Here is a 27,639-nt window from a genome sequence, read left to right on the forward strand (position 1 = left end):
ATTGTTGATGCGTCCGAACTGCATTCTCTGCTTCATATAGACGAAATCTATTTTCATTCTTTTTGTTCAACGCACCACCAAGGCAGAAGCAGCAAAATACGAACGAAGCACACACAGCTGAGGAGATCGGTATGCAGAGCAACGAGCAAGATTTTTGAGAGGTGCCTCAAATACTAAAAATGCGCTAGTACCCTCAGCGCTTCCCGCATGATTTAGGTAGTGACTGCGTTCGTTTGCCGGCACTCAGTAATTTGATTGCACCCCTTAAGGGGTCAGGTTCCAGTGCCTCGGCGACAGTTAAACTATCTTGTTTTTAGCTCGAACGTGCGGGTGTGTGTCTTGGTTCGGAACGCTGAGGCATCTCAGACCCTCTCTCTCCAGCTCTTGTCTTCTCTTGCTCTCTTTCTCAATGTCTACTGAGTAGTATACTTCATGTTCGGGGAATTCAATTTGAGGAGAGTAGCTTGAGAATGATTTTATTACTTTTTTATTCCATAATTCCCATTTCTTTCCCCGGCGTAGGATAACAGCAAATCGGTTCAGTTTCCATACTCCTATCTCTGTGCAGTGCTGTTCAGATGACCTCCCCTGAGAGAGACAGTGACAGCACAGTGCTTTTTTTTTCTATTTTAAAAGCCACTGCACATCTGGTCGACCTTCTAGCCTTTCCTTCTTCCTCCTTCAGAGACCCCGCACACATTTGTGTATGTTTAAGTGATTGCGTTGTTTAGCCTACGCTTTCAAAATCGGTGTCCCATTCATTGTGATCACCGTTAAGGAACATGGCTCCGTAATTATTCTATTTAGGCTTTTTATTAGTGAAGGGTCTGATGAGTTCTTAGGCCCTTTGACTATTACTTGTACGCACGTAAATATATTTTTTGTACGTTCCAACGTCAGTGACCGTACAGTCTCTTGATATTTCGACAACGCTCCTTTCAGGGAGGTGTTTTAAGCCCCACATTGTTCAATATGGCCCTCATTGGTCTGGTGAAGGTTCTGCCAAAGTCGGTGTGCCTATCCATATACGCCGATAAAATTTGCCTCTGGAGTGCTGCAGTTACTCGCCCTCAGGTGCGTGCACGAATACAGCGGGCAGCAACCCTCACAACAGCCTACCTTCAGAAACAAGGCCTAAATAGATCAACTGTGAAGTGCGCGTTGATGGCGTTTACACGCAAACCAATGACGCCATACCCTGTTTACATCAATGGGCAGAGTGTCAAATATGCATGGACGCATCGTTTGCTGGGCATAATATTCGACAGAAGTCTTTCGTGGAGCCCACATTGTGCGTACTTGAAGAAGAGACTGCTATTTATTGTGCATATGATGAAATTCTTGTGCGGTAAAACATGGGGAACTTCTGTGGCCTCCATGCTACAGCTGTACAGGGCCCTATTTCTGGGTCTATTGCGCTACAGCTTGCCGGTCCTGACTAACACTTGCAAATCGAATACTCATTTATTGGAAAGTTTGCAGGGTCAAGCACTGCGTATCTGCCTAGGACTGCCCCGATGCGTTTCTACTTATGCCACAATCATGCTTGCCAAAGACCATCCGGTCAGGACATATATAGTTGTGGATTGCCTCAGAGCGCACATTCGACATGCTAGCCGTGTCCCCGACCACCACTTGGCCCTTCTACCTTCCGGAAGACCACGTGCTACGTTTTCAGACGTCATAGCCAAGCACCTAAACAGCATTCCATCAGGATATACGCCCCCTGCGAAAACAGCATGTCCTTTGTGGTGCATCGACCAGCCGCAAGTACGTCTAGAAATTCCGGGAATCAAAAAGAAAAGCGGTCACTCCAGAGTAGCATTGAAGCAAGCAACACTGCTATTATTACATGAGTTGTACTTAAACCGAACGCAGATATACACTGATGGGTCCGTCTCATCCAGCAGCTCATCAGGTGCCGCTGTAGTTCCGGCTGCAGAAATGACAATCAAGTTTAAGTTGTCGCATATGACTACATCTACGGCATCAGAGCTTGCTGCTATAAGGGCTGCTTTACAATATTTCGTTCAAGAACGTCCAGGAAAATGGGTCATATTCTGTGATTCGAAGGCAGCGCTTCAGAGTTTGCAGTCTGCCATGCGTAGGAGGAGTCATGACCAACTGGTACAAGAAATAAGACATTGCCATCATGAAGCTCTAGCACGAGGGCATGATATTATATATCAATGGCTGCCTGGACATATCGGTATTACCGGAAATCAATTAGCCGATGATGCAGCCCGCTCAGCCCATGAAGAAACCCGTGTAGTCCCGATTCCTCTATCAAGGAATGATGCAGCAAGATAACTTTACCTGCTGGCTCGAGATCTCACACGCCCGTTCTGGTCGTCTACCAGCTTCCAAAGGTGTCAATTTTATGAACTGGATCCTTCGCTCAAGCTGAAGCTACCATCACAACTTTCCCGCTGCGATGCGACACTGTTATGCCGCCTTTGGTTGGGTGTTGCATTTACAAAGATGTACTCCTTTCGCATTGGTATGGCAGACACTCCTACATGCGACTACTGCGGAGCTGAAGAGACCATTGATCACGTCCTGTGCAGCTGCGCTTGCTACGACACACAGCGATGCCAGCTCCGGATGGTTTTGAATCGACTTGACCCCAGACCATTTTCTGTGCAGAAGATACTAGGACCTTGGGCATCTGCCTCAGTTGCGCAGAAAGCAACTAAAGCACTGCTACTTTACCTTAAGTCAACAAACCTGAGCGACCGCCTGTAGACTGTGTGTGCTCCCCGAGTGTGCTCGTGATTGTGTGTACCTTCTCATCTTTCTGCAACCTCTTTTCTCCCCTTTATCCTTTCCCCAGTGCAGGGTAGCAAACCGGATGTGCGTCTATTTAACCTCCCTGCCTTTCCTTGCATCTTTATCTCTCTCTCTCTCTCTCTCCTTTCTGCAATATGCCAGGCTGGAAATCTGTAAGTCTCCAATTTGCCAGCTTCCTAAGACGCACAAAGAGTAACTGACAATATTGCCTCCATGAAGAACAAACAGCGTTACATCATCCTCCCCCCCCCCAAAAAAAAAATTTATCGCAGATTTTCATTTGAAGGTTTAATCAGTTCACTCTAACCAATATTTTCAACACCCAAAAGTGCAGTGTAAATAGCGCACGATATTTAGTGTCTGTTTTAATAAAGTTATCAGGCGTGTTACGTCCAAATATCACAGTAAAATTATCAGGGCACGCCATATTGAAAGGGACCAAGACATTTCGACCATCAGTTGTTCTTTCACGCGCACTGGCATAGCAGAGTACACGTTCCTCTGGTATTTCACCTCTACTGAAATAGGACCACCGCAGCCACAATTGAACATGCGGCTTTAGGGTCGCCCCGCCGCGGTGGTCTAGTGGCTAAGGTACTCGGCTGCTGACCCGCAGGTCGCGGGTTCTAATCCCGGCTGCGGTGGCTACATTTTCGGTAGAGTCGGAAATGTTGTAGGCCCGTGTGCTCACATTTGTGTGCATGTTAAAGAACCCCAGCCGGTCGAAATTTCCGGAGTCCTCTGCTATGGCGTCTCTCATATTCATATGGTGGTTTTGGGACGTTAAACGCCACATATCAATCAATCAACTCTAGGGTCGCGGGTTCATATCGTAATTACTTTTTTTTTCAAGGTGGACTCTCCAGCCTATTTTAAGGCTTCTTCAGCTGTGTTCGATAACTGCAAGCTCGCAGTGGTGTTACACCAGCTCTTGAGAAACTTCGAGGTGTGAACGCGGGTACTGCACATATAGGGCGAAAGCAAGTGCCCTCTTGATCCGACCTTTGATCGATTTTCCTGTTGTAATTCTCTCAGATAAGCATCGTACTAAGTACATATCTGCCTTTCTTATGTTGAATTCCAATGGCGGAGTGGGTGCAGCCGACCGACTCCGCGAGCGAGCACTCGACTCTGGCGTAGAGCAACTCCTCCAAATCCGCCATCGGAACACAACCCGCCCTGCTGGAGCAAGGCGGAAGCTGCCGCGTTACCCAGGATACCTCGCGCGTGGTCTTTTCCGCTGTCTGTTTACCACGTGGCTTACCAGCATCGCCGCATCGTTCGTTTGCTTGTTCAGCGCTATTCACCTGTGTGAAATGGATATCACGCCAAGCGTGCAGCAGCTATTGTCCACGATGTCTGCGATGGTGACCACACAGTATGCGGAGCAACATGGTAAGTGTTTCCTCAATTTCAACACTGTGCTGTAATTGTAAGTTGAATGCAACACACGTGTTGGGTGGAGCGATTGTCTGCACGCGCTATGTTCATGTTGCAACGTTGCTCTACTGCTGATGCGATCATGTCACTGAAACGCATCGCATGCGTCATACCGTTGTTCGTTTGCCTGTGTCCGTAGAGAACGAAAACCTTCACCGCATTGATTGCACAAACACCGCTGTAAATATACAGCAAAAAGTAAACGTGCGCGCGACGCCGCTGTTCTTGCACGGAACGGCGTCATTAGTAAGAAGCGACTTCCTATCACTTTAGAATGTAGCCACACGAATAGAAACGAACCGCGTTGGTGACAAGCGTGTTTGGTATAAGGGCAATTGGACCGATCGTCCAAAACAATTGTTTTCTGCCCCCTACTCCGCTCCCGTGGCGAATCTCCCGATTTCAGAAGTCTCTAGGTTGGCAGGTACGCATTTGCGGCGAGATACCTCCAAAGTAACCCCCAGGAAATTTTAGCTGCAGAGGTAGCAGCGTGTGTGCATGTTCTGCTATCTAATGGGTTGGCAATGTTACCAAGTTCAGGACATTGAGCACATCCAAATTAGGAATCGGTCTCAGTCCACAGAAATTACGTTGCTTTTCCTGGAGTGTCACTGTCTGTTTCAGGCCTGAAAGATCCTGCTTCATTTTGATGAACGGTCAGCTGATCAGAAACTCTGTGCATCATGATGAGAGTGTGTAATTCAATCAAGAATGTGCACAATGTGTTGAGCTATTGTTGAAGAACTTGCATGCCACCATGTATGCTTACGTGAAATTGTTATTCAAAATTTTGTGTCGTGATGAGATAGCATAGCAAACATAGAGTTACTGTTTTGTGAAGCTGTGTTAGGAAGCCTCACATGGCTTAGCTTAAGTGCATACATAGTTGCATGAAATTCACATGGTGCTTCTATGTACAGCAACTTGTGTCACAGAACACAAATCGGTCGTTATGTCGCTTCATGTATACCAGCTGTATGAATAACAATGCATTTCGTTTTTCCATTCACAGTGCCAGAACACAGCCAAATGAGCGAGCAACGCAGTGAGTCCATTTATTTATTTATTTAGAGAAAACTGCAGGCCCATTTAGAGGCCCTAGCAGGAGAGGATACAAATGCATTCAAGTAATGAATTATACATGATATATACAGTTAGATCAGTGCAAAGAACACCAAGCACTGTAACGACAAAAATCAAAGTAGAAAAATCGATATCAAGACAAACTAAAACAGGTTGGTGCTTATATATGCCTATAAGCTCTACATTAATACCAACACAGCTGAATACCACAACTCTCTAACAACTGTGTCGGGTGACGTGCAACTGGTAACGTCTGTACAAATGTCTCAAGCACTTTTTTTTTTCAGGTACAGGCTGTGAGTGGACGGCGGGAGAAACAAAGCTGTTGCTCGAGTACTACCAGAAGTATTTTTCCCGAATAGGGCCGATGAAAAAATTTAAAAATAAAAAGGCAATGTTTGCCAAAATAGCGGCCGACATTACAGAGGCTGTGGGGGTCCCTAAAACAGGTGACCAGTGCTGCAGCCGCTACAAAACAGTCATGCGACGAAAAAAAAGCGCTGCAGCACATAACAGCAAATCGGGGAATTCTCCTTGCGATGTTCCTTTTGAAGATGACATAGCCAAAATACGCTGACTAGATGACAGCCTTCAGCCAGAAGAGCTCAGGGACAGCTCTGGAATAGTCTCTATAAAAAGACCGCCCAGACAAGCGTCGACGAGCCAATCGTCGACAAGCCAAGCATCGGGGAGCCAGGAGTTGACTAGCCAAGGTTCAACTAGCCAGGAGTCTACCAGCACAACGAAGGAGCCTGAGCCCAAAAAGCCGAAACCCTCGGCTTCTAGATTACTGGAAATGAATCACTTCTTTGATGAAATGAGGAAAATTCAGGAAGAAAAAGAAAAAATTCGAACTGAACGCGAGAATGAAAGAAGGAAGCGCCATGAAGAGAGGCAAGAGCAGAAGGAGCGCATTCGGCAAGAAAAAGCAAAACAGCACGAAGAAAAAATGAAGCTTTTGAGCCGCTTTCTTGGCTTAGACACTGATGAATAATTTCAGTGGCCTAAAATACTATTAGCTAGTTGAAATAAATTGTGCAGTGCAAAACATGTGTTTGTGTATATAAAGGGGGCTGCGCATTGGTGCACACACACAGCCTCCAAACTACTGTGGGGAACTAAAGGGCCAGTTCAGACAAAACAGAGAATTATGGTGTTATTTCCCACAATCACTTTGCAGGAGCTTGGTCAATACCTTTGCACGCTTAATTTCGCCAAGCTTGTGCAAAGCTCGCTCCTCATCAGTTTTATCACTGTGGTTATCTGTGCAGTTCTCCCACTGAATAGCATTGGGTGCTCCATCATCATCATTATCATCATCTGGCTCTTCATCACCGTAATCAATGCACAAGTTATGAAGGATACAGCAGCTTATAATAAACTTATTGAGCCAGTGGATAGTGTGCAACTCCAGGTACATGAGCTGCCTGAAGCGCTTCTTGAGTGTGCTGAATGCATTTTCAATGAGCACTCGTGTGCCTGAAAACTTAAAATTGAAGCTTTTTTGTTGCTTATTCATTGCACCGTAATCCCTGTATGGTGTCAACAGGTACTCCCGCCGCGGATATGCTGCGTCCCCTAATATATGATAACGGCCCTGACATACTGAAGCTATGTTCTTTGAAAGAGGCGATAAGCTAAACACATGAGAATCATGCATTTTGCTGGAGGTTCCAGTGAACGCATCGAGGAAGCGCCTCTTGTGGTCACAGACGGCTTGCAGCGTTAGTGAAAGGTAATGGTGCCTGTTGCAGTATGTGGAGGCAACCTTGTTGGCTGGGCACTGTATCTTGACATACGATCCATCTATACAGCCAATAACAGCAGGCATTCCAGACACCTGCAAGCAAGTTGTACTCTTCTAATGAGTGATATCATCCATGCCTGAGCAAGAAATGAGCATTTGCGAGGAGTTTTAACAGGAAATGCTGGTGATCAAGCCCATTAACTCACAATCACAGCATACGCTTCATGACTCAGCACAATATATTTTATGGTAAAGATTCAAAATGCAAACCAAATTCAACTTTAAGAACTATTTAAGATAACATACATTGCTGTCCACACCATATACTACACGTTTTCTTGCTATCCACCTTTCTTTTTACAATGGTAAAATGGGAGAGAAAACAAAACAAAGCCTGCATATGTTTTTTCTTAAAGGGAGTTGAAGTACGTAATTGCAATTTAGTTCTTAAATTTAAAACCAAACCTCATCCATATTGTATCGTACATCTGAACAGAAATGGCAAAGCATGCAGCATCATCCGCATGCAAGGAATCGACTGTGACTGCAGGAGAGACATAAGTTGAATGTTTCGAACACAACTGGATGAAGCTCGGTATTATCATCACGACCTATCACATTTTTCTTAAAGTCCCACCTCAGCGTAAAATTGAGCTTGAAATAACCCACAATAAAATGTGCACTCGTGTTTCTGATATGATCAACATAGCTTGGCCGGCCAATATTATTGGTCCTCACAATAAATAAAATCAAAACAAACCTTCTCAAAACTGCTAGTGAGGTTCTCCAAGTCTGCGGGAAACTTGATCACCGATGGTCCCAGCGTCATCAGGAACTGCGCTACTCTCTGAAGAACTCTGTACACGGTGCTTTCTGACATGTCGAAACGGTTTTCCACGTCTCGCATGCAGGTTTTGTTGGCCGCGTACCTGCGCAGGGGGATTTCAGGTACACGAAAGAAAAAAAAACAGCTTCAGATCACACTGCACTGTAAGCAACAGGCTCATAGTCAAATGCGTTCTTGTGCAGGCATCGTACAAAGAAAAAGAAAGGGGGGGGGGTGAAGGGGGGGAGGTGTAACTAACCAGATAAATGTCAAGACATGCATTTCCGCGGATTTCGCTTGAACTCCTCCGTGTGTGCTCGAAGGGCACATTGACGAGACAGCAAACTCCGCGACCAACTTTTCGGCCACAGGTCGAGCCAGCCTAAAGTGCCTCCGGGACTGCTCAAGAAAAGAAACAAACGAAAACACCACAACGTGTTAAACCTTGAGCATAATGCTTTCCTTCTTTTTTTCTATTTCTTTACCTCGTGGTCCGAGTACTGCCGAACGACGTCCTCGATGAAACCGACGACTTTGGGCCTCTTCGCGGGAATGCGGAACAACTTGTTAAATTCCCGCTCGTAAGCGCAAGCTTTAGCGTCGCTGTCGCTGTCCGACGAATCACTCGTGTCAGTACTTGAGCTTTCCGACTCAGAGCTGTCGCTATCGAGTAGCAGAAGCATTGCCGCGCGCTTTGCCGAGGTAGCCGAGCCGTCCATGCCGTCCGCCATTATCAACACAACTCGCGCCGCGCCAGCCGCGCCCCCAAGCAGGCAAACGTGTTAAAGGAAATGCGTCACGCTGAGTTCCGGTCCACTCCACCGATTTCGGCGGAGCAGTTTTTCCTGCTCCACGGAGGGACTCCCGCTCTGAATCCACTCCGGCTCTCTCATTGGAACATTTGACTCTCGCTCTCACTCTGTCATTGGAACACACTTGCTCTGAAAGGAGCAGAAAAACTTGCTCCGACTCCGCCATTGGAATTCAACATTACTGAGCGCAAGCAATCAGCATATACCGCAAATGAAAACGTTTTTCCGCCACACTAAAATTACGCTGATACTGTACTGCAGAGTGCAATTCCGGATGTAGCACAGATGTACCGCAGATCCTGCTGCTTTCCGACAACAAATGCGCGCGCATCAGTGGTTACCAGCAAACGATTAAGCTTTGCTCCCAAATTGCCGATGCGCGAAAAATAAGTTACCTAGAATCTGTGTTCCAGCTCCTTGGCGTCAGTGTCCTTCCAGAACTACGTGTCTGCATCATCGGGTTGTTTCGTTCGCGCTTTTGCACACACGTTTTGACACGTACTATCAGCGTCAAACTAAACCCGAACAGCGGCAAGGCTTCATGATGGTTTAGTGCGTTTCGTTCAGTTGTCACCATTGACAGGTGTGCGCATCCTGTGCGGCATCTTTGCGCTTATATGCGTGCCTGTTCGTAGCGGTAAGTGGACGGCACGCACTATACTATAGCCAAGGCTTGCCGCTGTTCGCGATTCGTTTGACGCTTATCGTACACTTTAAGAGAGCCAGTAAACAGCCCCGAGCTCCAAAAAATATAACGAAGAGAAACATGCACACTTTTGCACTGGGAACATGCTGCCGCAAAAACTTATTGAATGCGTTCTAATATAAGGACGTTGCAAAGACAAGAACATTCATTTGAGCTGGTTTCAAATCCTCAGCTGTTCCCTTCACCTTACTTTCTTGCTTGCTTGATGTTTGTTTCTTTCTTTTTCCTATTCGCTTCATTTGTTGAAAATGAACGAGGTGGGAAGGAAGACAGTGGTGGCGAGAAAACGCCCGCAATGTAAATTCGTCCCTTCCTCTTAGTCACCTCTTCCTCTCCTCCGTTTTATCTCTCCCTCAAAATCATGTACGACATTGTGATGACGGTAACTTATTTTAAGCAATGAAAGAGGGGAGACTATTTCCCGCCTTCCACCCATTCAGTTAGCACAGCATTAGTGTACCAAGCCTGTCTCGAGAAAGACAAGGACATTGTTGCGATGCTTCAGCCTTGTACGAACACCATACTTTTTTTTTTGCCCTTCACTAAGCTAATAGTCTGCAACTGCTGGAAGTTCTTTAGCCAGTGTTTATGGCAGTTCAGTTGTGACCATGGCTCGACCTCAAACGCCACGATTCTTCGATATAATATGAGGGCGCTGAAGTGATGTACGACAAAGCAGCTACGGCCATTCCCCATGCCCGCATTGTTTGGGCTCGGTAGCAAACTGGACGATCGTCTGAATAGCCTCCTTATTTTTTTTTCGTTTCTTCTTGCATTATTCTTCACCATTTTTGGTACTTTAACCCCTCTCACGACCCCTCAATTTTGTCCTCTCTCACGTCAGTGTCTCGAAGTTGCAAAGAGAAAAAAGAAATTTGTGCCATGAGGTTCCTACCTCATGGACTCATCTTCTTTTTTCTTCACGCCATTGAAACGAGTAGTACATAGAGAAATAGAAAAACACGAGAAATAGGTACGTCGCTATAAAAACGACGCCTCTGAAGCCGCGGATGCCGCTCATTTCTATGCTCCCAGAGCAGCATAATTCTGCCGCTTAGGCGCTACTCCCAGAGCAGCATGCGGGGTCTTGGTGATGGAGAACAGCTGTAGCAGATGTCCCTCCACAGCTCGACTTCGCAAGCGCCTTTAAAAATAAAAAAAAGAAAGCGCACGCAAGCCCATCTGGCCTGACGCTCCACTACTCGAAATTCGCGAACTTTTGCGTGGTGGTGGCGGCAACGTTCACCATCAGCGCTTTTCATGTTAGCCTATTTTACTATGTTGCTGATGTCATTGTTAGCGTTTTATCGGCAGTCGAAGCACCTACCATCGTCTATGCACAGGAATTACCACCTAATGACGTATTTGCAATGCAGCCAAGATGTTCGAAGAAAACAACGCGGAGCAATAATAAAGCGTGGAGCAATGGACCACCAGCCTTACATGTTTTTGTTGTTGTTTTATTTGTGTGTTTGTTTGTTTGTTTGTTTTTTGCCGGAAGCCTATGTCTCGCTGATGTGGAGTACCTGAAGGCTACACTTTGTTTATGCTCGTGCTTTTTTCCTATCTTTCGTTTACTACTGGGGTTGTATGGAACATACAAATCATTTTGTTTCTTTCACGCTCAAAGCCTTGTCCCAAGTGTGGGCCCCGAACCTACTCTTTTTTTCTCTGTATCTAACTTTTTGGTGAGTGGAATAAAGAAAGACAGAGAGGAAGAGCGAGAATTTAACTGCTTATTACAACCTTGTCTTTACCTCTAAGAGTGAGGCTAGTGCTTACAAGTCACCAGAATGAGGGGGGAGTGGGGTCGAGGGTTATTCAATATTATGTAGCAAGTCATCACAAGCCTTTTACATTCAGAAGCTAATGCTGGACAGACAGACAGACAGACAGACAGACAGACAGACAGACAGACAGACAGACAGACAGACAGACAGACGGATGAACGGACGGACAGACAGACGGACGGACGGATGGACGGACGGATGGATGAATGAATGAATGAATGAATGAATGAATGAATGAAATGATGGATGGATGGATGGATGGATGGAGGGATGGATGGATGGATAGATGGATGGATGGATGGATGGATGGATGGATGGATGGATGGATGGATGGATGGATGGATGGATGGATGGATGGATGGATGGATGGATGTATAGATGGATGGATGGATGAATGGATGTATGGATGGATGGATGGATGGATGGATAGATGGATGGATGGATGGATGGACGCTTCGCTCCACTCATAATTCATTCCGTATATTTCTTCTGAATATTTTTTTTCTTTCTATCTTTCTGTTTTCGTACCTTAGTACCCTTTCCCATGCATAGGACAGCAAACCGGAGGCTCGTCTGGTTGGCCTTTCAGCATCCTTTTCTTGTTGCTTTTTTTTCTTCCAAAATGCAAGTGTTAATGTATGCTCTACCCTCTTGACACATTCAAACATTCGGCTTCTATATTCAAATAAGTTTCATAGGAATAGGTTAAGCATTTTCGACGTTCAATGCGGACGTAAAGCTTCCGGATAACAGAAAGTGCAAATTCAACCACCAAATTTTCACATCTACCATATACAGCAATCTTTCCATCTATGAACAACCTCTATATACTATATTCATTACGTTATTTTCTCTGCATTCATCATTCTTTATCGAGTTTCTTTATATCCACGACACTAGGCAAGGTCGCTAAAGATTCTAGCCATGCCCACGCCCTTGCAAACAAGATGCAGCTGTCCTTATGCACTCAAAAAGTCCACTGTCACACGAATGTTTATAGAGCTTTGCAGTTGCTGGACGGTGTACTCGCAAATACGTGAGGACACGCGCGTGTTCGTACGTCACACGCATAAGACGTGCACCGAAGCGACGCCCAATGGCAGTACTTAGAAACACCACTGATACCCACCGCCGAATGTCTGGGGCAGGGACGCGAGATTGGCTTTACGGCGCTTTCGTGACCGCCGGCGGAAGAAGAGGCCTTAGCCAAGCCTGTCGACGGGGACCCAGTCATCGATCACGTAGCGGGTGGACTTTTATGCGCATATATTCTGGGCCGCGCAGCAGGAATCGCGACGCCTAGGGACTACAGAGGGACGAAAAGGGGCCGAAAGTACTTACCACTCGGTTTTAGCTTTACTAATACCGTGCAGCATTGTGAAATATTGATTAGTCAGCACCTCAGGAGTGCGACAAAAAAAAATAGAGCTCTTCTTTACACGAAGCCATAGTTTGAAACTCCTGTTGGAAGTCATCGCCCGTGTAGTGTGATCTCTTAGGCCTCTCGCTTTTGCGCTGTTTCGAGTAACTCTGTGTACGTACCAACAAGCCCCCTAGCCACCCTTTTGAAGACAATGGTCTGCATTGCGCCTGTTTTAATTTTAAAAATCGATAGTCGTGAGGTCGGCCTCACTACGTCAAATATCGGTAAGACAGTACGAAGTGATCGCAACTCGACTCGAAGCTCACATCTGCAGTTAACTTCGTAGTTGGCTGAAAGACACGCACCAAGTAAACCATGACCGCTATATTTGCATGACACAGGAAGTTCTAAAAAATTAGCAGCATATCTATGGAGTGAATTAGGAAGAGTGGGGCGAAGCATTTGTCCGTCCATTCGTTCTTGCTTCCGTCCATCCATGCGTCCGTCTGTGTGACCGTCAATGCGTCCATCCGCCCGTCCGTGCGTTCGTCTGTTCGTGCGTCCGTCCCTGCGTTCGTCCATGCATCCGCCCCTGCATCCGTTCATGCGTCCATCCATGCATCTGTCTGCGGGTCCGTTCGTCCTTCTATTCAACACTCCAAGTACCACCATCTCGCATCTTTTCATCATATATTCCCCTTATAGAAGCACCACCGTCCAGCGGACATTCCAAGGACTAAACGAGAGGTGGCACATGCACACTTTCTTACGGCTCGCGCTTCGGGTCTACTTCCCACCTTTAACCACCTCGAGTACATGGTATTGTGGGCATTTGTTACTTACATCGTCATCATCCCTGCATGATCACAATCACCATCATCAGCTTGTCTTTTTGTCCTCATTGACACTCTGGGTCATCATCATCGTCATCGTCTGTGGGCTGGATCTGCCCGTTCGTTTTGCGAGGTCTTTCCTCAAATAAACGCTGACGCAGCCAAGACTACCAAGACTTCATAGTATATTCTAGTTCACTGTATTTATGGCACTGTGGCTCAACGCTCGCTAAACCTTTCTAAAACCAAGAGGGTCACGCCCAGCGAGTATAACGTAGCAACCTTTACCTGTCAGATAGTGCCTAATGTACACGCCAATGGCTGCTAATGGGAAATGAGAGACAGGAGAATTCGGTTTTTACTTTCTGGCGGCTTGTGCTTCGTATCTACTTCCCACCTTTAACCACCTCGAGTTCATGGTATATACTACTTCATCGTATTTATGGCACTGCGTCTCAATGCTAGCTAAACCTTTCTAAAACCAAGGAAGTTACACCCAGCGAGTATAACGTAGCAACCCTTTCTTAACAGACAGTGCTTAATGTACATGCCAATGACTGCTAATAGGGACCGCAGCGTGCGTGGTAATTAAAAGCCGAATGCTCCTGTCTCTCATTCCCCATTAACGGTCATTGGCATGTACATTGAGCACTATTTTTTATTGTTCAACAACGCACAGAAGAAATCTTCCGTCGGCACCACCTTGGAGGTCAAAATGTCGCACATGTTACACACTACTACTACCGCGAGGGATGAACGGGTGCCGTTAGAAAGAGCTTCGCCCCTAAAATACCAGTGCGTAGTCTTGCCTATTCTATTGCCGTCTCAGGACGCACCATTACCCTTTTTATATACAAACCTCCGCACTGGTAGGTTGCACGGGTATGCGTTCGGTCAGGTCTTAAGATTCAATTGAAGTAAGAGCTTTTTTTATACCTATATAGGAATTTTCTAAATAACACTGTAGCTCTCTTTCACTTGTGAAACGCGTGATAATAATGTCGTAAACAACACCATCATTAGTACGAAACCGCCTCCATCAAAAATTTAAAAACAGAAAAGTGGTATGTTACTGAAATAACTCGCGATATCCATAAAAAGTGTTTTCACTCCGTTACACATGGCAGGACCGAAGCTTAAGATTTGTATGTGTGCTGCAATGGTTTGTTCGTATCGGAAATGATGGAGCTGGCAAATGCGTGGCGCTTTCGGTAGAATAATTGTAGCATCGAACTGAACGACTGAACCCTGGCAGTGCCCGCGAACGGGCCGCCAAGCTCGTCTTGGCAGTCTCTACGTGGAACGCGCTTACCCTGTGGTTGAATATATGCAGAACTTAAAATGTCACTACTCCTATACCCATAATATTCTATGTTTTTTCAGAAATAAAACAATTATGGCAAACACGCGGACACTGTAATATCTAACCATGAAATAATATGCCTTTAAGCGGCTTATGTTCATGTTCAACACACATCTCTGAATAGCGAAACGTCATAAGACGAAAAAATGCCGTAATCTAGACATGATAGACGCGTAGCTCTCGTTTTCGCAGTGCTGCGATGTTTTATACGGACAATTATGCGTAAGCAGCGGCGATTAAAACAGCCTATTTTAAATGCGAAGCATTTCTTAGCGAACCTCGGCAACTTTTAACGTATCTATCTATCTATCTATCTATCTATCTATCTATCTATATAGCCGCTTACGTTCGGGTGCTCTTGTGGTCACCCCCTTATAGTGACGTGAACCAAAATTAGCATGGGAGAGTAAGATAGTAGGACAAATATGACGCACTGGTCAAGACATGAATAATGTCTCAATCTCGTCGCGTACGTCGTCAAACACTTCCCGCCAGACAGTGGCACATACCCTCGGGTGCGTATGTGCCACTGGTATGTGGGTATGTGCCACATGTGATTGACACCTAGCATCTATCCAAAAACGACTAGAACACACAATGGCGATTTTAACGCGTGAGCTTTAAGAAATACACAACATTGGTGGCGTTAACCTGATGAATTCAAAGAATAAATGTCAGTGTTCCAGCTGGCATCGAACCCAAGCATTCTGCGTGGCAATGAAGCATTTTACCACAGAGCTACGCCGGGTCTCAAAACTACTTTTCAAATAGACGCTAATCTTCGTGAAACTTCAATAGTGGTTGCAGAGCTGCCTACCCAATTTTCTAAACATAACATATTTACTCCTTTTGTACAGCCGTCACGTCGGGTTAGCGTCGATTGTGGTTAGTTGCCATGCGTTGAAGTTGATTTATGTAGCAGTGTCCAGGGCCAGCATCCTCACGGGCATCAGCGCTTCATATCATCTTCCGGAGTTGCTAATACGCATGTTCCAGTTGGCGTCGTCGCGCAAGTGCAAACAACTGGTTATACATATAAACATCTGAAACTCTTCAACATATGTCCGCGTGTGCAACATTGGTACATATATTTAGCATCATTTCATCACATGTTGCTCAAAGAAAAAAATTGCAACACGATCACCTTTCCTCCGCATGCTTCGCATAACGTCCTTTGCTAGGCACGTGGGATCTGCCAAATTTTTTTCTCACCTCTTCCTCATTCTCCCGATCCTTTCGCCCCCTTTTTTTACGGCTATTAGCGACTCCCCATAGTGCAAAGGTGGCCATGGATTCAATTAGCTCCAGCATCGATGCACGGGCTCAGATGGCTCCTTGAACCACAAAAAAGAGGGTTCCATTAAACAGAAATAACAAAGTTACTATGAATAATAGATAAACCAAATGGCGTGCTGCTTACAGCTTCATTTTTGTTTTTGTTTTTTTTTTTCTGACGAGGGTCTATGTATGCCATTGATCGATTGCGTGAGCCACACGTGAGCACGTAGCGTAAACGCTGTGCATCATTTATGGAACGACCTTAGTTGAGTCGTATTTGCCTACGAAAATCTCTCCAAAATAAGCTTCATATGCATCAGCGCCTAATGAATTACCTTATTCACAAACCTCATTTGGCAAGCAGAAACCTAAAGCTCGTCCACACTTCAGTTCCCCGCCTTGGCGTTCCGAGAATAGCTTCTTCACTGGCAGCGAGCAGGCGATAGCGTACTAAAAGAGTTATAAAAGAAACGAGACGTCCCTTCACAGTGTGCATACATATGAGCACTATCTTGGCTATGCCTGTCTCTAAGCCTAACTAGGCACGTGTTCTTGCATGAATGAATAAAGAATTTTTCATAATACCGTCTGCAATTCAACCGACTTTTTCAATCATAAGCTCAACACATTAAAGATACCCTCTTGATGATGCATACAGACGTATCAGAATGTCACTCTGTACATCTAGAAGCAACCAAGAGGGCAGGCCCACACTATGTTCTCGTGGCGAGATGTCAGCTCTTTCTGCAGTGCCACCGCCGACACTCTTTGCGCGAGCGAGAGTACGATGGCGTTGTTCCTCTTTACCCTATGCAAACAGGCTTATCGTATGAGTTAAATCAAGATCTGTTCAGTTTGGTACATCCAGCTACACCGTTTAGATTGATTCACGTGCCACTATAACACATAACGGCTACACCTGTGGTCTCTGGGGACACGTGGTGACAATTTCAAAATTCAGGAGATGCTCAGGTGGAACGATTGCCGGCCATGCAGACCAGGCTAACCACGCCTGCTGCAACATCACCCCCACCACGATCACCACCACCACCACTACCACTACCACTACCACTACCACCACCACCATCACCACCACCTTGAGGACCAAGCCTCATATGCCTCATGAAACGCGAAAATTGTCGGCGTCCCACGTCGTCGGCGTCAACACGAACGACGCAAAAAGCAACCATGAGATAACGTCGTTATACGAAATCCTCACGTCTCGCTGTGTCGCCATCTGCGCAAAGAAACTCGGGGACGGAGACTGATCAAGACGTCACACAGCACTGTGTCCCGTCTGGATTTGTCACAGTCCGTGAGATTTTTTGCGGTAATGTTCTGAATTCATCGTCATCATTACTCTGACTAGTCCACTGCAGGGCAAAGGCCTCTCCCATGTTCATTCATCATGCTGGTAATGTGCCTTCTGCTGCCACGTTATACAAGGAAACTTCTTAATCTCATCTGTCCACCTTATTTTGAGTCTCCCCTCCCACGTTCACCACATGTGGCCTTTGCCAGCCTGCAAGATGGCAGAGGCTACAGGGGTCCTGTACTGAGGGCTCCACTTTCACCGGAAAAAAATATTTGTAATAAAGTTTTGCATTATTTCGTTCATTCTTGTAATCAACTCAGTCTCCCTTAATTACCAGCGGTTATCTTGCCTTCGTGCTACATGCCCGGTCCATGACCATTTTTCTCTTCGTGATTTCAGCTACATTATCCTTACCCACTCTGCTATCTTCCTGTCTCTGAAAGTTACATTTGTCGTTTCGCTTTCCATCGCTCTCTCCGTCGTGCTCAATTTCAATTGAACCCTCTTGATAGGCCTTCAGGTTTCTGCTCCGTGGGTAAGTGCCGGAAATATGCAGCTGTTATATACATCATCTTGAAAAATAGTGGTATACAGGCCTACGCCCCGACGTCCGGCCTTGATTATAACTTGGTGGAACACCTCTACGAAGACGTAGAATCAGCAGTAAGTAAGGTTAAAACCATATACTGTTCCAAAGTATGCACTGCCAACTAGCTCATCAGTCTGTCAGTATGACGTAACAGATCGCCACAATTGGTGACACCACCATGACAACAGATAAAGGGGCTTCGCATGACGTCATCACTCGGCATCGGCGTACTACTTGACCAGTGGTACGCCGATTGCGAAAACAGGGCAAGACAAAGTAGGGTGTTGGAATCTTTCCGCGCATCCGATTCTAGACGCAGTACAATACCCCTTCAGGGGTAGAAACTCTCGGAATAGGGTGTGGGATTATGTTTACATCGACAGACAAAATAAAGATGACTTTGGCAATCAATAGGCCTTCGGTGAAACACAGAGAACGCTACCCTTTATGCACAATCCTGGTTTTTTTACCATTGGTTTTGGTCCGAGTCTACGTTAATTTGACGCTGTAGTGACAGCCTCCAGTGCCCATTTCGCTGGTTCAATCACTGAATGAACAATGAAAACCCTATACGAGAAAAACTACAAAATCTGCTACGAAGAACAGCAAAATCAGACTCAGGGTTGTTTTGTTCACTTGTTCACAAACGACAAGTGGAATCTCGTGCGAAGTGCATCGAAGGGTGGTTACTGTTGATGGTGTTCAGTGTCGAAAATGCTTTGGCATTCGCTTCCTTAGGAGCCTGATTCCAAAGTGGCAGACATCACGGCAGATTCTCTTCTGCCAAGCGTGGCTTAGCTATAAAAGCAGCGGAGTTGAGGGCAGGCAACATTTATGATCAGCGTAACATGAAATATTTTTTTTTTCGAATGCCTTGGCAAAGATGTTAAATTATACGTTTTCAACAGGCCATTTCGGGTCATTTGCAATTTTCAAACATGTAGATATGAAGTACAAAATAACTGTTTTACTTACTAACATACGCCGGCAGTGTAATCACTTTTGAAGAAAGTAATTTTAAACGTTACGTCTGCTTTACATTCATAAAATTAGCAGCAGCGTTAATTTCACATTCCCTTTTGCTTGGCTTTTTGTGTTCGTACCTATCGTTAGCGAAGGGGGCTTCCATAAGCTCCCTTGATTGCGCAAAAGTACGTAATTCATAAATAAACAGGCCTATAGCTTTCCAGGTGCGTAAGTGTTTGCAATGGACTTCAGTGTACACAACTGGTGCTCTCTAAACGGGTAGTTCATATACATATCTTAATTCATTTGAACCATTGAGACTCGCCTTCCCATTTCACTAAAAGACGACGAGGGCTAGTAAAATGCCACGGATGGCCTGGCACTCCGTTAACATTATGAGACCACATGGTGCGAACCGAGCGTGCGTGAAAGACCAGTATGCGTGAGTGACGAGAGTACACTTTTTCCTTTCAGTTCATAACCACGTCTTTTGATGAGTTGGGTACAATTTAGAAGAAGTTCGTAGAATCGAGGGCGCAGTAATGCACCCAAATAATTGTGCTACAAATATAAAATATGAGTGTTACCCATATTTTTACTTGGAAATTTAGTTAGGAGCACAGTAATGACGGTGATCTTGTGAGTGTTGTTGACTAACGTTTAAAAAAAATTAAAGCTGGTTGAACATCCCTGAACAGGCAACAAACGTAGCCTTTCACTTTCCTTCCGCCGCACAATCTGTGGGCAAACTACAATGAATATTTCCCGAAGAACGACATGCAAAAGTATGAATCAGAGGGCACCGTAGTTTTTTTTGTCTTTTTTATAAAGGGTTGAAGTTTTTTGGGGCCTAGCCTTGCCACCCGCTGTTGTCACAGTACAGAAACATTAGTATAGTTGAAATATAGTGAGACACGAACAAAAGGTTTTACAGTAGACTTCTTCACAAACGTAGCCTTACTCTAAGGCAAGCGATTGCTGTTTCTGGCGGAAATCTTCTAACCAGAATAATATTGATGAGTTGATCTCCAATAAAATGTGCCTATATGTTGAGGTTTTCCAAGAAAACCTGTAATACAAAAGCGCACAGTGAACACTATGTTTTTCAAAACATTACCCTTAATAAAATTATATTTTGCCCCTGGTAAGATGGCAGGTTCTTGGGTCCACTTTCTAGCCTACCCTCTAGCCATTTTCTAAATCCTTCTTGAATCGCGTAACATGACTGGAAGGCATAATTCACATTTTTATATACACTGTACGTCAATGAATTTACATTATCTACGGCAACGCTCAGATCACATATGGTTACTCACTGATACGATACCCGGAGTTTCACCCAGTTGTAATTACTTTTTTTGTGGACATGCGTGGATTTTTTTTTACTCACGCTCGTTTTCAATACCTTCGCAAATAAATTGTAACGTAGCGTCTGCATGTACTCAAAGTGAACCTTTCATTTTTGTGTTATTGTTCATAGGGAGGGAACAAATTCCTAACTTGAAAGATGATCTCCTCATAAAATGAATGTTTGAAGCGCGCGCCCGGCCCCACCCCCTCGCCTTTGCACACAAAAGCAGAAAAAGAGAGAGTGTTTTTGTTGTTGTTGTTGTTGTTGTTCCCAGCATTCAATTTCTGGCGTCTAGTAAGTCATTTTCCTGTCTGGAATTCCCAAGACCTTGTTGTAACATCTAATGCTGTATCAAGCATTGCATACGCGTTTTAGGGTATTATTCTATCATTTTTTTCTAGGCTCTACAGTGGTGCGACATTTGAATGGACCCCGGTGAACAAAGATTTGGCAGCCACGCGAGTAACCTGACTAGAGGGGTGCCCTTTGACGCAAGCTATGCAACGCCGAGAGGCCACCACCAACGCAAGAACACAAATAAAAGCTGAGACACTAAAATAAAATTTAAAAATATTGTTCTTCTGAAAATGCGAGTTCAGTCTCTCGATTCTTTTCCCAGCGTAGCACAATCCGATTCGTACCAAGGGACGCCGTTCGCTGTTTCGTAAATATTTAAACTCGGCTTTTAGTTCAATGCAGGAGACGCACTACGCTGCACAGCGGTCACATGAACTGAACCATCCTGTACAAATCTAGCGTACTGTTTTCCTCTAAATTCCGCCAAAAAGATACTTCGTTTAAAAAATCATGCAGAGCTCTTTTCAAGGATTTAAGGGTCAAGTGAAAGTGTGTGCTATCTTGTCAACTGTCATGTACCGCTTTTATTTTGATGAGGCAATTCTTACTTTCTTTTCCGAGGAATATCGCTCGAGACGGGAGAATGTGGGCATTAGAGCGAGGAGATTTCGAAAACATTGAGCCAACAAAGAGAGTTAGTCTTTCCAGGTGCTTTTGAGCAGATAAAACAGACAGGGGTCACGCTAGGCTTGCCTGCTCTTTTTCCATGGGAACAGTGAACAAACTTTTAACGCCACTTTGCTCGGGATATTCGAAACTTCCAGCGTCTCTGTTGTTTCAGCTGAATTTATTTTATACTCATGCATTATTTTTCAATGTTCTTTGTTGTGGTTTTAAACAAAAATCTGATCTATAAAATAACTAGCAATGAACAAGGTGTCAAAGAAATGGAATTTTATAAGCGAGTTTCCAAGCTTTCCAGGCTGGCGAAACCTAAAAGCGTTTCTCGCGTGTTTTCGCGATGATGAACGCGAAATTGCGCCTTTGAAAGTTTTGGGTGTTTTAACTTGGTTGACATTCTGAGTATGAATCACAGAAAGTACAGCAGAATAACGAAGAATTTGCCAGGCATTCTGACATTTTTCACAAACAATGATTGATAAAAAGAGTAACGTTACTTGAAACAATGCTGGTGCATATCACAGAAAATGATGATGATGATGATGATGATAATGATGATGTTAATATGATGATGATGATGGTGATGATGATGATGATGATGATGATGATGATGATGATGTCTGGCGTTTAATGTCCCAAAAACCATATTATGGGTACGAGAAACGCCATAATGGAGGGCTCCGGAAAGTTTGACCATGTGGTTCACAGAAAATGAGTATTGATGAATGCTGACCAAGAAGGACGTCTTCTTTGTATGAACACACATGCACTTTTTGGTACTGATGACTGTACGGGCAATGACACGACTTGACCTGAATTCAAATAATAATAATAATTACCTGTCCTAAATCTGACAAATCAAAGATGACATTGCACAGGGGACAAAGATATTCCCAGCTACCTAAAGATCAGTCAATCTGATGGCTCTGTTTATGTTCATACAGGCTTACTATACTGTGTCGTGTGCCCCCAGTTTTACTTAAGAAATTTCTCTGGTCATTAGAAAGTATCGTGGAACTAAGTGGTGCATCGAATAATACAGTTTTCCGTGTCTATTTCAATGATTGATTGATTTATTGATTATTTCATTTATTCATTTATTCATAAATAATTCATTCATTGATACGTAGGGTTTAACGTCCAAAACTTCCATATACTTATTAGAAATGCCCTAGTGCAGTGCTTCGGAAACTTCGACCACCAGGGGTTTTTTACCGTGCACCCAAATCTGAGCACAGGGGCATACAGCATTTTCGCCTCCATCAAAAATGCAGTAGCCGCAGCCGGGATTCAATCCCGCGACCCACGGCTCAGCAGCCGAGTACCGTAGCCACTAGGCCACCATGGCAGCGCTAGCTTTGCGTGTCAGGGACCCCCTTAAGTCTCTCAAATAACGTCTTATTTGCGAAAGCCCAGACTACTTTATTTTAACCTTTTGTACAAATAGTGCTTACTCTGAGGAATCCTGGTAATCAGCCATATTAGTTTCCCAGACGAATGAAAATCAGCAATACTTCTCAGGGGGCAGAGACATATTCGAGACTGATTTTCGAAACCCAAATTTTGCCGACCCGTACGTGCGAATTTTGTCGACTTCAGTAAATCAAACAAGTATTTTGATAACTCGGTGCTGAATACTTCGTTTCCTCTTCATGCACACACATACACGGGCCGGCTAAAGAGTCCTCTGCGAACCGATCAGCCCTTGTACGATTCAAAGATCACGTGGATAGTTGCGTGAACAACTGGCAGCTGCCATTTTTCATTTTTCCTTAAGAACTTATAGCGCCAGTTATGAGAGAACGTAAGGGTACGAAGGATCAGTGCCGAGTGAAAACAGATCAAGACTCTGGGTCCGTGTAATCTTTTGTAAACGAGCGGAACAGAATTTGAAGGCACAGGCGTACCTATCAGGGCGTTGCCAGCTGGTCTATGCGTCCGTCTTATCTCGCCCAGTGCACGTAGCAAAGGGCTTGGTGGAAAAGAAGTTAATTAGGTTGGAACGCGCCGTATGAAACGGAACTGAGCAATGAAGCGTCGAACTCAAGGAAAAAAGAAAGGCATACAAGATACGCTCATCGTAAGAGGGAAGCACCGTGTCTGGAAGATACTGGTTACGATGAGAAGCCAGATAGACTGAAAATTCTCTCTGAACTCAGTAAGTAGGAAACCATCTCTCGTGCTTGGCCTCTTTTTACGGCCGCGTTCCTAGACAAGGTACTTCTCACTCAGACACTTTCTCCATTTGCCGGGTCGATGCTTCCATGGTGCCGTAGCCCCGTCTTTATTTTTATACACGCGTTGTACTTTGTATAGTTTGTTCTACATATATGCTTCACCTGGGGCCCAAAATATGAATTATTGGCTGGTGTAAAAGCCTTAGGTAGGAGAAAATTGGCTACTAGACATGCGAACGTCATTAGGAAGCCTGCAAAGCAGAAAGAAAAAGAAAGTTTTTAGGAAATACGGTTTTTTTACACTAGGACGCCAATATTAGGCAATATAGATCCGGCAAATTTCGGAGATCCGGGATTTCGGAATTTGCTCTTTTTTGCGCACAGCGTGGTATCTTAGATGTGTGGCAGTTTTGGCTAGTTGGTATGACATGACGATAGTTATGGCGCAAGAACTCTTTGTCGTCGTTCTGTTCTCGCGCTATAACTGTCATCAGTGTGGTATAGTTTAGTTATAGCCTGCGATGTGGTCACCACGTCATTCATTGACTGGGAATGGTGCAGTGATGTTCCGAGTTCTGTAAATAGGTATAGCCGGCATGATTGCATTAGAAAGCTTAATATACGTACTGTATCGCATCTAGCTTTTTCAGTGACAAAACAAGCGAGCTGTTCAAGCCAGTGAACAGTATGAATTACGGGAACGTCCCTTTCCTGTTGTTAAAAAAAGCAGTGGGATGACCCTTCTGATGGTCTTGCAGAGTGTGTCTGGGAACGTGCCCCTGAAAGTGTGGTGCAAACAGTAAAACGAAATATCGAGTAAATTCTCTTTAAGGTTTCCATTCCTTACTCCTTTTGCGGATTTATTCTGGCCATATCACCGTTGCTTTTCATCTAGCGCAGATTTAACGTTATTCACCTTTCTAGCATCAAAAGCCTGCCCAACCCTGTTATTTAGTTGTTTTTTTATGATTGCTGCAAGCGTATACTTTCACGAAATATTTCGACACTCCTCTTTTTAAAAATATGACCTTGTACAACGTGCTTGTAACGAATGCTCCCGCGTCACTCGTTATCGGGGGTGGCACAATAGAGAACGCCCTTGTTCTACATCATTCATTGTCGCCAGTACTTACATTTTCTTTTGTTGGCTATATCCGGTGTGGCTGCGTCGAACAGGTACGTGACCTCAATGTAATTTCGGAAGCTTCCTAGTGAGGGACGCTGCACTTCATCATTATTGGGTCGAACATTTTGCTGTTACTAATTCTCTTATTCCTTGCAAATCAATAATTATTCGACCTGCCCAGTCAGTGTAGCCGACCCACCAGTCAGGGAGAAGTGAGATGAAAATTTTATTAGTGAGATAGACCCACGCACCATCTATCGTTAGCTGCACCAAGCCTGCCGTATCCGGCGCTTGGCAGCGCCGGCATGAGTCAAACAGGGTCAAGGCCACGTTGTATAAGGTTCGATTTCCGCATGCTTAAGGCCGTACACATAAGTAACATGTGGACATTTCATTTGAGTGGTCAGTCGTGTTGACCATGTGTACTGAAGTAGTGAGATTAGGACTCGTATTGTGAACTGATGTGTTCATTAATATAGATTTATCGGCAGTTTTACAATACGAACTGCATTATGTTAGAGAAATGAAGAATCCAGAGCCACCTTTTTGCCGCAATATCTCCTGAAATACTCTTATTCTTGTCACAGCATGAAACAAAAGAAACTAATCAACGATGTAAATCCAAGCTTAAGTTACTCGTTACCCGGCCATAATAGCTCTCTTTCCCGAAGTCTTGTTAAATCAAAGAGCTTAGCGCTCAAATGCAAAGCCCTCCAGCCGTAAGCCAGACCATACTCCCAGCTCGATAACGCCGGCAAGCGTGCGGTCATACGTCATACACGGATCAGTGAGTGTTAAATGAACGTTGGCGTGTCACCCACAACACCGGGATGCCCTTAATGTGGTTGCTTTTGTGCCATTGATTACTGCTACAGTCAAAATAAAAAGCTGCCTCTAATGATGTCTGACCACTTGTTCTGCTCAAGTGAGTGCTGTAATTGGCAAGCTACCTGTTACTGAAGCACAGTGGAGTGCTTCGCATGCTTTGCCACTTCCTTAATTCTTCTCCTATACACCCTTGCCCCTCTTCGTTTTCCTATAAGTACCGTGCTTCAAGTAAACAGCTTTTCGCTTGTGAACACAAGTCTGTTCCACGTGGTTCTGCATAACCACTCGACTTTGTAAATGTAAGACTCACCCAACGCCACACACCATACGCGCAACTCTCGCGAAGTACACGAGGCTTTGTGGCTTGTCGATGTCACTAGCTAAAGAAAATCACGTGAAAAAAGCATAGAATAGTGCTTGATGTGGAACATCGTCTTCCAAAGCACACTTTGAAAAATTGGCTGTGGCATAACTAAACTATTTCTGAGTGCGTGTAGCGATAAGTTCGGTTAATCCTATTCTTTAGCTTGGTTCTCAGTATGGTTACGCTTCTCGAGGCTCGTTCTTCCTCCGTCTCTTCAGCTTGCTGCCTCTGCTTCGTTTCGTTTTGACGACGAAGCTAGGTTTTCTTTCAGTATCTCCGACTGTCTTGCCATATCCGTCAATAAATTCCACTGAGCAGCCCCTTCTGTATATGCGATGCAACGCCGGCTCCTGCTCTGTTGTTTTAACGCAGTTTCATCGGCTCCTGCTCTGACTTCATGCCACACGGTGGGGTGAGCAGTGCTGACAGCTGCGGGGGCTTTTCGGCAATTGTTCAACTTGGGGTGGGGCCACCAGTCACAATGCAATGGCGAGGACGCGGTCAATGTAGCTCTCGCCACAAAATAGGCGTAGCACAGGTATTTCAAACACCGATGACCAGCAGAGAAGTGGAGGTATAGCAAACCATCGCAATGTCACGCAAGGGATATGCAGTTTTCTTTAGCAAGGTGACACCTAAGCTTTCAGTCCTGTCTGTAAATGCGTATCGTTTGTTAGTGTTCTCCTTCAGTCCGTGACTATACGAAGGTTAAATTCACCCCTCGCGAAGAAAATAATCTTTTCAAGCGATCTCATTTTCTCTTCCTTTGTTTACAGCCCTTTCTTTCCATCACTCTTTAATCTTTCCCTCTGCTTCTATGTTTCTCTTTCTGTTTTTACTTTAGAGTCTTTTTTTCTACATCTAATAATACTATATGAGCATTATTTTGAAGGCTCCAGCTATAATGTGACGATTACGATATATATTTAAATTAACTAATGTGGATTAAAAAGAACATCGCCCTTGATAGGAAGTGAACCCACAACCCTTGGTCTGTATCAGTTGCATGTTGTCTTTACGATGACTTTCATGAACTCGCATTCATCGTGTGATTTCTACAATGCAGTGAAAACTACACATTCTGGGCATGCGTTTGCCTTGGCTTTATTGTAAAGGTTTCATTAGGTTGAACACAAAAAAACAAGCCTAAGATCAATTCTATTTTCTTTGTAGATTGAAGATGGTCACCATTGTGAAACTTTATTTTATGGGTACACTTACTGCTGAAACTTAAACGCTGTACAACATCGAAGCGAATCTCATTCCTTAAGTATTTTTTAAACTCTACTTTCGGTATCTTGCCTTCTTCTGCTCCGTAAAGCAGGACAAATCACTAAGTAAGGCGAACTGATATGAAGACGAACGCTCAAGAAGAGACGCGGAACAATGACACACGTAACTCTAAACGACGCCTCCACGTCAAAAGGCCGGAAAATAAAGCCGGAGGCAACTGGTGAAGCAACGCTCTTGAAACGATTCACCTTCATCCAAGCTTTATAACAAGAAAAAAAAGGAAAAAATAGGTCAACAATAACATTACTTCCACTTGTTATCTCAGCCCTCACTTCCCCCCCTCAACTTCTAAAGACTGAAATGGGAACCCCCTCATTTCCTCCAAACGCCGTTTTGAGAAATGATCAAGGTGCCGATAGTTGGTTCTTTTCTGTGGTCCTCAAAATCGGTCTTTGTCCAAAATGAATTGTTCCACTTGCAGTTAAATTTACTCTGTTTTAGAACAGTCACTGTTTCCTTCATAGCCGAGATTTATTTGAGGAGAAAGAACTGAGCTAGCCATGCTTCGCATCCTTGTTTGGTTTTGTTCGTTCTTTTCATTCCAGTTATTTCAGCGGGGCCTTGCCTCAGCCATTTGCCCTTACAAAGGAACCAACATTACGCCCGGCGCTATCAATGCAC

General features: G+C 44.7%; 1 protein-coding gene and 1 long non-coding RNA gene across 2 annotated transcripts in view; both read right to left on the reverse strand.

Moving 5' to 3' along the window:
- The window catches only part of LOC142813913 (uncharacterized), a 64,077-nt gene that overhangs the window by 19,539 nt on the left and 16,899 nt on the right, over positions 1-27,639 (reverse strand). The gene's annotated exons all lie outside the window — the stretch shown is intronic.
- On the reverse strand, positions 5,281-8,569 carry LOC119167249 (putative nuclease HARBI1). The gene is made up of 4 exons (XM_037418698.2): positions 8,372-8,569; positions 8,146-8,285; positions 7,821-7,989; positions 5,281-7,153 (listed from the first exon to the last, which is right to left on the reverse strand). The coding sequence occupies exons 1-4, from the start codon at positions 8,567-8,569 to the stop codon at positions 6,470-6,472; spliced, it is 1,191 nt and encodes a 396-aa protein (XP_037274595.2). The 3' UTR covers positions 5,281-6,469.

The sequence above is a fragment of the Rhipicephalus microplus genome, chromosome 4, assembly GCF_043290135.1.
Source record: "Rhipicephalus microplus isolate Deutch F79 chromosome 4, USDA_Rmic, whole genome shotgun sequence".
Classification (NCBI taxonomy): Eukaryota; Metazoa; Arthropoda; class Arachnida; order Ixodida; family Ixodidae; genus Rhipicephalus; species Rhipicephalus microplus.

What these genes read in the sequence shown, in the direction of transcription:
- LOC119167249 (XM_037418698.2), bottom strand. Translation starts at nt 8,569, where the DNA reads ATGCTTCTGCTACTCGATAGCGACAGCTCTGAGTCGGAAAGCTCAAGT. An exon ending in CATGTCTTGACATTTATCTG is followed by an intron (nt 7,990 to 8,145) that starts GTTAGTTACACC and finishes CCCCCTGCGCAG; the next exon opens with GTACGCGGCCAACAAAACCT. An exon ending in TCACTAGCAGTTTTGAGAAG is followed by an intron (nt 7,154 to 7,820) that starts GTTTGTTTTGAT and finishes ACTTGCTTGCAG; the next exon opens with GTGTCTGGAATGCCTGCTGT.